General features: G+C 66.2%; 1 protein-coding gene across 3 annotated transcripts; it reads left to right on the top strand.

Annotated features, from left to right (window-relative positions):
• Positions 1 to 237: 237 nt before the first annotated feature.
• On the top strand, positions 238 to 9516 carry RHPN1 (rhophilin Rho GTPase binding protein 1). Of its 3 annotated transcripts, XM_043879636.1 has the most exons (15): positions 238 to 433; positions 3307 to 3422; positions 4442 to 4570; positions 4919 to 4994; positions 5552 to 5629; positions 5916 to 6040; positions 6132 to 6298; positions 6504 to 6697; positions 7067 to 7223; positions 7304 to 7408; positions 7636 to 7830; positions 8134 to 8210; positions 8419 to 8565; positions 8650 to 8811; positions 9143 to 9516. In XM_043879636.1, the coding sequence occupies exons 1-15, from the start codon at positions 353 to 355 to the stop codon at positions 9311 to 9313; spliced, it is 1980 nt and encodes a 659-aa protein (XP_043735571.1). In that variant the 5' UTR covers positions 238 to 352; the 3' UTR covers positions 9314 to 9516. The 3 variants fall into 3 exon arrangements, with proteins under 3 accessions (XP_043735571.1, XP_043735572.1, XP_043735574.1); XM_043879637.1 differs by lacking the exon at positions 9143 to 9516 and having other exon boundaries at positions 8441 to 8565; positions 8650 to 8803; XM_043879639.1 differs by lacking the exons at positions 8650 to 8811; positions 9143 to 9516 and having other exon boundaries at positions 8297 to 8431.
• The last annotated feature ends 716 nt before the right edge of the window (positions 9517 to 10232 follow it).

Below are 10232 nucleotides of genomic sequence, written 5' to 3'. Positions count from 1 at the left end.
GAACCCGGACTGCCCCTGGGCCCTGCGCTGCGCCTTGTTTTTCCCTTTTCCGCCGGCCGGCGGTTGCCAGGGGCGACCACATTCCCCCGGGGCTCCGCGGGCGCGAGTGGGCAGAGCCTGGCTTCGGGAACCACCTCCCTCACGCTCTAGTTGGCCGGCGCTGCTGTCCGTCGGAGTCGCCGCGGCCGCCGATTGGGCAGCGGGAAGTTTCGCACGCTCGGAGGCCTGCGCCCCGCCCCTCCTGCCGGCCGGGCAGCCACCCCCAGGAGAGGGCAGTGCGGGGTCCCGCGCACCCGGAGTCCCTGCGCCTGCGACGGCCTCCAGGCGGGCGTGGCCCGAAGAGCGAGCGGCGATGGTCCCCGAGGACAGATCGGACGGCCCGGGAGACGGCGAGGAAAGGGCCCGGCTGCGAGCGGCTGGCACCGTCCGCAAGGTGGGAGCGCCTGGCGGGCGAGGGGCGCCGGGAGGTGGGTTCCCAGACCCGGCCGCACCTGTTGCCCGCTGCCGCCGGCGAGCGCTGGGCTGCGGGATCGGCACTGGTTTCTCCCGTCCGAGCGCGCCGCTGGACTCCGGGGCGAAAGGTCGCGTATCGCACGCCCCTCAGAGGCAAGGTGAGCTTGACGCTGGGGAACTGGGAACCCGTGCGGAGCCAGAGCCCGGCCGCTGGGCTCCTGTCTAGTGAGTTTGGGGGACCCCTCCTGCGTCGACCGGAACAGGTCGGAGCGCAAGTCCAGCTCGTGGTTTTCTCCACCACTCCAGGACCCCCTTCTCTGGCAGGTGCTGGGCTCTGGTCAGTGACAGCCCGTGGCCCTCGTGTTTGTTCCTGGCATCTGTCTTCCTCCTTTCCTAGCTGTTCCCTCTCTCCTAAGGCTGTTCGGCTGTGCCCTGGCCACCCAGCTCTGTGTTTGATGGAACTTTTAGCAACAGGTGCCTGATGCCCGCCGGGTACAGGAAATGGCTGGAGGATTTCCCAGCAGGGTGGTTTGGCCCTCCTCACTTCCCCGCACCTCTGCCGCCTCCTGAAATCCCTGATTCCGCGGGGGCTGTGGACTGTGGACCATTTCCAGGAGGACTGAGGAAGCGGTAGAAGGGAGGAGGGTGGAGACATTTGAGTCTGTGTCTGAGGAGGAGGTGCGCTCTGGCTGCCTCACCTTGCAGCCTGGGAGCCTGGTCGTTCCCTGGGAGTCACTGAGAGGCTTCCCAGTGTTTATGCCAGGCCTTGGGCATCCAAATACACAAGAGTTTTCAGTCCTGTACCACCAAGCATAGCTGCACCTACACCAGGGAGGGTGAGGCCTGGCCCCGCCAACCATCTTGCAGTCTGTTACCAGACCTGTGCTGGCCTAGTTGCCTGCACATTTAGCCAGTTCTGGCCACTGCCCCTGCCATTTCCTCCTGGGCTTCTGGGGAATCCATTAGACCAGTGCTGCCAGGGCTGCAGCAGGGAGGGCGTGGGAGAGGCTCGCTGCTCTTCTCCATCAGGTGGGGGTTGTTCCACACATGCGTGAGCTGGCAGACCCCTTCACCACCCGGTGTGGAAATGGGGGTGAGCGTGGCTCTCGCCCAACCAGCACTGCAAATTGGGCCGCAGTCACACTTCCTACCAAGTCATGCAGTCAACCTGCATCCTGGAGGGTGCGTTGGGGTCACAAGGCCATGAGGGGTGCTGACTGCAGGCCTCAGAGGGGACTATGGTCTCCTGACTTCAAGCACATCTCTCCGGGAGCACTTGACATCGGACACCCAGTGAGCTGTGTTGACAGGACAGCCCCGCAGGGCTGGCAGCCTCTCCCCAGTACATGGGGCGCCCCTCCCCCAGCAGACAGCCATGCTGCTCACTCAGAACCTTAGGCTGGAGCTGTGCAGCTGGACCATCAGAGGGAGAGGAGTAAAGCTTCGGCTGTGGCCTGCCCCCTGTTCCGGATTCTCAGGCCTCCTGGAAGGGAGACTGCCTGTGTCCTCTTCTCATTCCCTTCTGCACCAAGTGGGTATGGGAGGTACCATGGGGAAGAGGTGAAGGCCAGTGGGAAGACAGACACTCAACTAGCAGAGCGGAGAGAGGAGAGCTGTATTTTGACTTCTTCCTGCCTGGTGCCACCTTGACACCAGCCCCTTTTCTGTCTACAAATGAGGACCTGCCCAGAGTCCCCCAGCAGGCAGTCATCCAAGGTGGTTGCTGTCTCTCTCCCATTGTTCAATGGGGACAAGTCCCCTCTCCCCAGTTACCTCAGGACCACTTGGAAGTCCCAGAAGAATGCTTCCTCCTGCAGGAAGTCTTCCCTGATTGATCTCTCCTGAGAATACTGGAATGTGGAGGAAACATTGAACTGTAATCCAAGGTGGCCATGTGCCATGAGTCTTGTCTGTGCAAGAGAGTAAGGCCTTCTTTAGGGTGCCTCCTGCTGTGGGGCTGGGATAAGCTAGAGCCCCCAGGAGGCGGGGACTGCTCTGTGTGTGACAGCGGGGACATACATCCTCAGATTTGTGCAAGACAGCGGCCACTGCAGAGAGGCTGCGTTAGCCCTGCACGTCTATGCTTTCAGGGTGGGGTCCTAGGAGGCAGTATGTCCTCTTCCCTGTTCTGTACCAGGGCCAGGAGACCACCTGAGCCTGAGGACATGGTCCAAGGAAGAACATTCTGAGAAGTCCTTCCCAACTCTCGGGCTGGTGACTGACCAGGCCAGGAGGTCCCTAAATGGCCGCAACTGCACCCGTCCCACTGGGGCCCTGAGAGCTCCTCCCCTCACAGAGGAAACCTCTCACCCTCTGAACCTGCTGCAGGGCTCCCTGCCTGGGGCCCAGGACGCAGGCAGGCTGGCGGGATTGCCCGTGTGCAGGGCAGAACCCACACTGAGGCACCTCAGATGGGGATGCCAGAAGGCCTGGCCTGCTGCTTATGAGCGGATTGACCCTTGGGGCCTGTGGTTTGGGCATTTGCCACAAGTAAGCAGCCAACTAGGACGGAGCCTGGCCACAGAGCGCGTGGCCCGGGGGAGACCCAGCACCCTGCAGGCAGGGTGCTCTCCATCAGTGCCCTGGCAGGAGCTGGCTGGGCATCCCCTCCATCTAGACGTGCGCGGTCTGGCATTTATGTGGGCGGAACGGGTCGTGGGGGTTACAGAAGGAATTCAGAAGTGCAGGAGGATGCGGGGAGCAATTGGCCGTCTCCCGGAGGGGCTCCAGCTGGGCTTCTGAGCCCCAGAGCAGCACCCAATGGGCCCAGCGTCTTCCCAGGGCAGTCCAGCCCTGTCCCCGCCCACCATGTCCTTGCTGGCCTGGCCCTGGTGACCTGTGGCCTCTCCGCAGGGCTGTGACCTCTCGGCAAATTCATCGCATGGCCACCTGCAGAGCCGCAGGGCCCGGATCCACCAGCAGATCGACAGGGAGCTGAGAATGCGGACGGGCGCTGAGAACCTGTACAGGTGGGCGCTGGCTGCCCGGGACACCCGCCCCCGGCTGGACCCCCAGGAAAGCAGGGCTGTGTTCCCGGAGGCCCCCGTGAGGCAGGCTCACTCCGGGGCAGGCAATGACCCAGCGGGTGCCTGGTCTTTTGGTCCATGTGTAAGTCCATGACCAGGCCTCCTGTTCAGGCTCCTGAGAGGCAGGGCTGGACTTCGCACCAGGGTCTGGGGCAGCCATACTGCCCAGCAGGGACGCTCACAGATGACTCAGGCCCCCACCTTGGTGGCCCTCACTGGCAGGGTCAGCTCAGGGCCAGCCAGGTTCCTTGCTAAGCTGGAGAGGATGTCCCCACCGGGATGAGCATAGCAGCTGCACTTCTTAGGCTGAGCTGTGGCAAGTGACAGGTGTCCCAAGATTGAGGACCTGAGAATGAGTCCTTGACACAGGAATGAGTCCGCCTCGGAGCCTGTATGCTCAGACCTTCACACCCACCTGTTCTCCAGGTGCTGATCTGAGGCCCGGGAAGAGGGCCTCGCCTGCCCAAGCCCCCACCAGTGGGCACAAAGCCAGCTGCAGACCAGGGCTCCGCCAGGCCCTCCTTTTCCTTAGCAGCCCGGCCTCCCTGTCCACCCCGTGCCTTCCTGGGCACCCGTCAGTCCCTCTGGCAGGCACAGAGGGAGTCCGACCCCATCTCTCCAGGGAAGTTGCCTTCCAGTTTCCAGAGGACAGGCGTGAGCCATGTCCTGGGGGAGTGAGAGGTGGTGGGAGGACTTACGCCCTGGAATTTCTGGGTCCAAGCACATGTACTCAGGCCAGAGTCATGACATACATGTACAGACAGGAAACTGCGTGACCCACAGGGAACCTCAGAGAGGAGGGGGTCATCTGGTGGGCCCTGGACCCCACCACTGCCTCCCAGGGTGGCTGGGCCCCTTGGCACATCACTGTGGAATGGGCTCCAGAGCTTGGGCTGCAATGAAGCCCTGGGGCGTGGGTCCCTTGGCAGCACTAGGGCTTCACCTCGGCCTCCCTCCTCTAGAGCTACCAGCAACGCCCGCGTCAGGGAGACTGTGGCCCTGGAATTGAGCGACGTCAACTCCAGCCTGCAGCTGCTGAAGGAGGAGCTGGCAGGGCTTGACAGCAGTGGGGACACGGCCCAGCCCGAGAGGTGCGTTTGTGAGTGTGTGCAAGGACGTGAACTGGCCCCAGAGGCACGTGTGTGTGCAAGCATGAGCAAGGACACAGACTGGCCTTGAAGGCACATGTGCATGCAAGTGTGTGCAAGGACACAGACTGGCCCCAGAGGCGTGTGTGCGTGTGAGCGTGAGGCAGAACACCACCACCACGCCTGTGTGTGCAGGGCTGGCACCCAGGCAATACCTGAGAGACGTGGTGTGGTGTACCAGAATTGGGGGAGGTGCGTCCCGTGTAGCAGGAGTAGTGGTGGGTGACTCCAGGGCCACTGAGGACAGCGGAGTCCAGCCCTAGAGTTTGGACTCAATACTTCTGCTTCTAGCGAAGGCGTCACTGCCCCCATGATCCCCCTGGGGCTGAAGGAGACCAAGCCCCTGGACTGGGCCCCACCCCTGAAGGTGAGTGCCAGCCTGGGCTCAGCTCTCGGGGGCTTCCTGGTCAGCGGTCTCACTGAGGTGAGGACTCAGAGGGAAGAAGGGTCTGACCTGGAGCCACCTAGCCTCCACAGCCAGAGGGGATTTTGGTTGGGTGGGCTTTGCAGAAGAACGCACCCTGGGACGGATGTCAGCAAAACTGGAGGTTCCAGGATGGATGCAGGGTCCCCGACTCCTGCTCTGAGGGTTCCGCTGGCTGGAGGCTGCCCCTCTAGTCAGAGCCTGTGCTGAGAAAACCCTCAGGCTCTGGGAGGCCTTGTGGGCACTCCCAAGTCCCTGCAGCCAGGCCAGGGGGAAGGTGCCTCAGCCTCAGCCTCAGGTGTCTGCTGGCATGTCGCACTTGGCTCATGGGAGTTAATAAGGGTAAGGGGTTCCAGTAGAGATATCCCTGAGTCCCTGGGCCCCACATCTGTGGTGGGGGTCCCCTCGCTATGGGGCTTCAGCCATGTTGAGCTGGGAGGCTCCAGGGAAGTCCTGCACCCAGCCCCACCCCCCCACCCCCCCCCCCCCCACCGCCTCAGGAGCTGATCTGCAGGCACTTTGGGGAGGACGGCGCTTCCTACGAGGCTGAGATCAGGGAGCTGGAGGACCTGCGGCAGGTGGGTTTTGGCCCCCCTAGCCCCCAGGTGAGAAGACTGCTGGCCTTTGGGAATGGCTGCTCTGTGCCCGTGCCCGCCCCAGGGACCTTGCCCAGCCTCCCGCCCCAGCGGCCTGCAGTCCCCTGGAGTGGCACGTGTGGTCCCCAGCAACCCCAGGGAGGGCAGGTGTGACCATGTTCACCCCTAGACCCTGAGACGTCCCCTGGAGCTGTAACATCCCTTGGGCTGCCATGTGTGCCCTGGGGTGGGTGGGGGCGGTAGGACCCAGCTTACTTCCATCTGGCAGGCCACGCGGACCCCCAGCCGGAGCAAGGCCGGCCTGGAGCTGCTCACGGCCTACTACAACCAGCTCTGCTTCCTGGAGGCACGCTTTGTCACACCTGCCCGCAGCCTCGGGCTGCTCTTCCATTGGTAGGGGCTGGGGTGGGTAGGAGCCCCGGGGCCGCTCCTGAGACCCCCAGCTTCTTGAGGGAACTCTTCCCAGCCTGATGCAACCCTGCAGGTATGACTCGCTGACGGGGCTCCCAGCCCAGCAGCGGGCCCTGGCCTTCGAGAAGGGCAGCGTGCTGTTCAACATCGGTGCCCTGCACACCCAGATCGGGGCTCGCCAGAACCGCTCCTGCCCCGAGGGCATCGGCCGCGCCGTGGAGTCCTTTCAGAGGGCTGCTGGTGAGGCCGCCAGACCCTGGCACCACAGGTGTACCTGTGCAGTCCTTACTTCCAGGCTCGAGGGCCAGAGTTGGGGTCGGGGGACAGGCGTGGTGGCCCCCTAGCCTGAAGGGCTAAGCACACACAGGCTCTCTGAGGGGGGCCCAGGGGCTCGGGGCTCCGCGGGCAGCCCAGCTGAGCCCCTCTGAGCCCCCCTCCCCCGCAGGGGCCTTCAGCCTCCTGAGGGAGAACTTCTCCCACGCGCCCAGCCCGGACATGAGCCCCGCCTCACTGTCCATGCTGGAGCAGCTCATGAACGCCCAGGCCCAGGAGTGTGTCTTCGAGGGCCTCCTGCTGCAGGCCCCCGGGGCTGCCCACGACTGCCTGGCCCAGCTGCGCCTGGCCCAGGAGGCGGCCCAGGTGAGGGCAGGGCGGGGGGCAGCTGTCCCGGGGGACGGGCCAGGCTGCGGCTCTCAGGTGCCCGCTGAGCTGAGGGGCGGGGCCGGGGCGGGACCGGGGCCGGGGCCGGGAGGGGCAGCTGCAGAGTCTCTCGAAGCCAGCTGTCCTCGTGAGCTCCGGGGGGCTGTTCAGGGTCCCGGGGCCCTGAGTCCCCACGTCTGGGGCAATGCCAACCAGGGCAGGGACTGGGGGCCCCAAGCCCTGAGCTCGGCTCGGTGTGGGGCAGGGCCGCTGGAAGTTTGGTGGAGGCGGGGCCCCAGGGTGGGCAGAGGCCGGGGCCCAGGCCGCTGGGCTCGCGGCAGCGCCCTCCGTCCCCCTGTGCGCCAGCAGGTGGCGGCCGAGTACCGGCTGGTGCATCGGACCATGGCCCAGCCGCCCGTCCAGGACTACGTGCCCTTCGCCTGGACCACTCTGGTGCACGTGAAGGCCGAGCACTTCCACGCCCTGGCCCACTACCACGCGGCCCTGGGCCTGTGTGACGGCGCCCGTGAGTGCCCCTCCCCGCGTGCCCGCGTGCCGTGCCGCCAGGGGCCCGTGCGGCGGCTCACCGCCCTCTCTGACCTCCAGCGGTGGCCGAGTCGGAGCTCCCCGTCCTCGAGCAGGTGTTCCTGGCCTCGGCTGAGGCCCGGAGCCCGGCGCTGCCCCAGGAGCGCGAGGAGCGCAGCAAACTGGGTAAGGCCCTGGGCCCCTGCCGGCGTGAGCGCCCCCCTCCAGCCGTCACTCCTCGTGGGGCCCCAGCAGCACGGGTGGCCTCATGGGCAGGGCAGGCAGCCGTGGGAGGCAGCTCTTCCCCGGCGAAACCAGGATGAACTCGGAAGCCCTGACCTGCCCTCCTCGGGCTGCATGTGGGGTGGGAGCCTGGAGGGGCCCAGCAGCACGAGACAGCTCGGTCCCCGCAGGCAAGGCCCACCTGAGGCGGGCCCTCCTGGGGCAGGAGGCGGCGCTGCAGCTGCACGCCGTGTGCCGGGCCCTGCGCCGGGAGGACCTGCTGCAGGCCGTGCTGGCCCGGGCGCTGCGGCGCTCTCTGGCCAAGTACTCGGAGCTCGACCTGGAGGACGACTTCCACGAGGCCACTGAGGCCCCTGACGTCCAGCGTAAGCAGCGGCCCTGGGGTGGGTGTGTCTTTGCCCGGGCGTGGGTGGCGGGCGGCAGGCAGAGGCCCCTGCGATCAAGCTCCGTGTGCCACACGGAGGGCCCTCGGAGGAGGAGCCGGGCCGCGGTGGCAGCTCCCCGCTGCTCATTCCTGCCCCGCCCCCATGGACGTCAGACGCCAGAACCACCAGGCTCCTCCTGCTGGTGGTGCCCAGGGGGGCCGGAGTACACGGCTGCACCTCAGGCCACCACCCTGGGACCCTGAGCCTTGGACTCAGCCCCACCTCCCTTCACCATCCTTTCAGCTAAGACGCAGCAGAGGCCAGAAGGCAGGACACCCAGCTTCTCCCGGGTGAAGGTGGCTGATATCTTCCACAGGCTGGTGAGCACCCTCCCAGGCCTCCCCCTCCTCAGCTTTCTCCTGGTGCTCACGCAGGTCCTCCAGGGCCGCCCTCCGCCCCCGCCCAGGCCCCCTGCAGACACCACCGGTCTCTGTCACTGAATGGAGAGATGGCAGCAAGGGCGCTCCAGGCCGGGGGGCCCCTCCAAGTGCAGCAACCCAGCCTGGCCTCTGACCTCTGACCCCCCAGGGGCCCCTGTCCGTGTTCTCAGCCAAGAACCACTGGCGACTGGTGGGGCCTGTCCACCTGTCTCGAGGAGAGGGAGGCTTCGGCTTCACGCTGCGGGGAGACTCGCCCGTTCTCATTGCTGCCGTTGTTCCGGGGGGCCGGGCTGCGGTAAGGCCCCCTCACCGGGGGGCGGGGAAGGTGGGACCACCCAGAAGTGGAGGGGTGCGGCGGGACTCTCCCGGTCTGCTGCAGGAGGCCGGCCTGAAGGAGGGTGACTACATCGTGTCGGTGAGCGGGCAGCCGTGCAGGTGGTGGAAGCACGCGGAGGTGGTGGCCCAGCTGCAGGGCGTGGGCGACGGGGGCGTGAGCCTGCAGGTGGCCACGCCATTGCCCGCCACTGAGCTGCCCATCTCGGTGAGCCCAGGGCCCTGGGAGGGTCCCTAACTCCTTGTCCCACCCCAGCCCTGGCCTTTGGCCAGGCCCCAAATACCCACGGATGCTACGAGGGTGCCGGGACAGTCCTCCATGAGGCCCAGCCCGCCCCTCAGCTGCTCCGGGCAGAGGCTGCCTCTGGAGTGCTGCCCCCCGAGCAGGGCAAACCTATGGGGGCCCCGCTCCATGACCATCCTTACATGGACCCCCATCCCCTGAGTCCCCACCACTTCATCCCCTGGCATTCACCAGCTGGCCACAAGCAGGCCAGGCCAGGGGAGCTGACCCACGTCCGTTTCCATGCTGAACACAGGGGGACCGCCAGCCAGCCCTTGGGGGGCTTCTGAGGAGCCAGAAGGAGTGTGGCCAGGAGACACCAGTGCCCTCACGAGCCAGGCCCAGGCCCAGGCCCCTCCTTGGCTGGAACCGCAAGGCCAACAGGGGCAAGACTGGAAGGACGCTGTCCCCAGCCCCACAGCCCTGAGCTGCTCGCTGCCCTTACCCTCTGGGTTGCCCAGGGTGGTGGTGCGGGGCCGGCTCCCCCCACACATGGGCCCCAGCGCAGGCTCCAGCTGGCTGGGAGCGAGGACCCCATGCAGGCCTTCCCGATCCAGGACCCAGAAACTTCAGCCAGTCTGCTGCCCCACCCAGTGCCTGGAGCTGCCCATTAAAGACGGTGTCTGATGAGATGTGTCTGAGCCCAGTGCCAGGGGCCAGGTGCAGCACCCACACGAGAAGTGCCACAGTCACTCTGGGCACTGAGTCCCACATGCCAGGAGCCTGTGTCTGACCTGCCCTGTCCTCCTGTGCCCCGACTGTCCACTTGAGGGCAGCTCCCCAGTGGAGGTGTCCATGGACTCCTCTCGGACTGGAAGGAGCTGTCACGGGAGAAGGGGGCAGGCTAGGGGGATCTGTGGCAGCGGCCCCTGCAGCTCAGAGGCCCGCTGCCCCTGTGCTGGGCTCCTGAGACCCCTGGCTGAGCTCTCCTGTCCCCTTCCTCCCAGCATGCCGCCCCCTGTCCACACCCTCCCTCAGGACCTCGGCCCCAAGCCCAGCTTCTCTTTGGCCTGCAGTGACCCCTGCCGGGCACCCCCCCCCCCCCCTGGTCCACCTGGCGCCCCACAGGCTGGAGAAGGACCAGCTCCCCTCCTGCCCTGCCCCTCCCTCCACAGACAGCCCAGGTGCCCACAGCACAGCCTCCCATCTGAGTGGTGTCCCAGCAGAGGCCAACTACTGCATGCCTTCTGCTGTCCCTCGGTGCAAAGAGCGGGACTCCCTCCCTGCTTCCGTACCTCCTGTCCCCTCTCCCGACCCCTTGTGCATCGTGGGCCTCTGACCCGAGCCCGGTCCCCACGTCCCCTCCGGCCAAGCTCCGCCCCCGCCCTGCCTGGTCTCCACCCCCA

Source organism: Cervus elaphus, chromosome 21 (assembly GCF_910594005.1).
Source record: "Cervus elaphus chromosome 21, mCerEla1.1, whole genome shotgun sequence".
Lineage (NCBI taxonomy): Eukaryota > Metazoa > Chordata > Mammalia > Artiodactyla > Cervidae > Cervus > Cervus elaphus.
This window is presented reverse-complemented; position numbering and strand designations above follow the sequence as displayed.

Coding starts and splice junctions, on each gene's coding strand:
- RHPN1 (XM_043879636.1), top strand. CDS start 353: ATGGTCCCCGAGGACAGATCGGACGGCCCGGGAGACGGCGAGGAAAGG. Junction 7,409..7,635: donor CGAGGAGCGCAGCAAACTGG/GTAAGGCCCTGG, acceptor CGGTCCCCGCAG/GCAAGGCCCACCTGAGGCGG. Junction 8,566..8,649: donor TTCCGGGGGGCCGGGCTGCG/GTAAGGCCCCCT, acceptor GGTCTGCTGCAG/GAGGCCGGCCTGAAGGAGGG.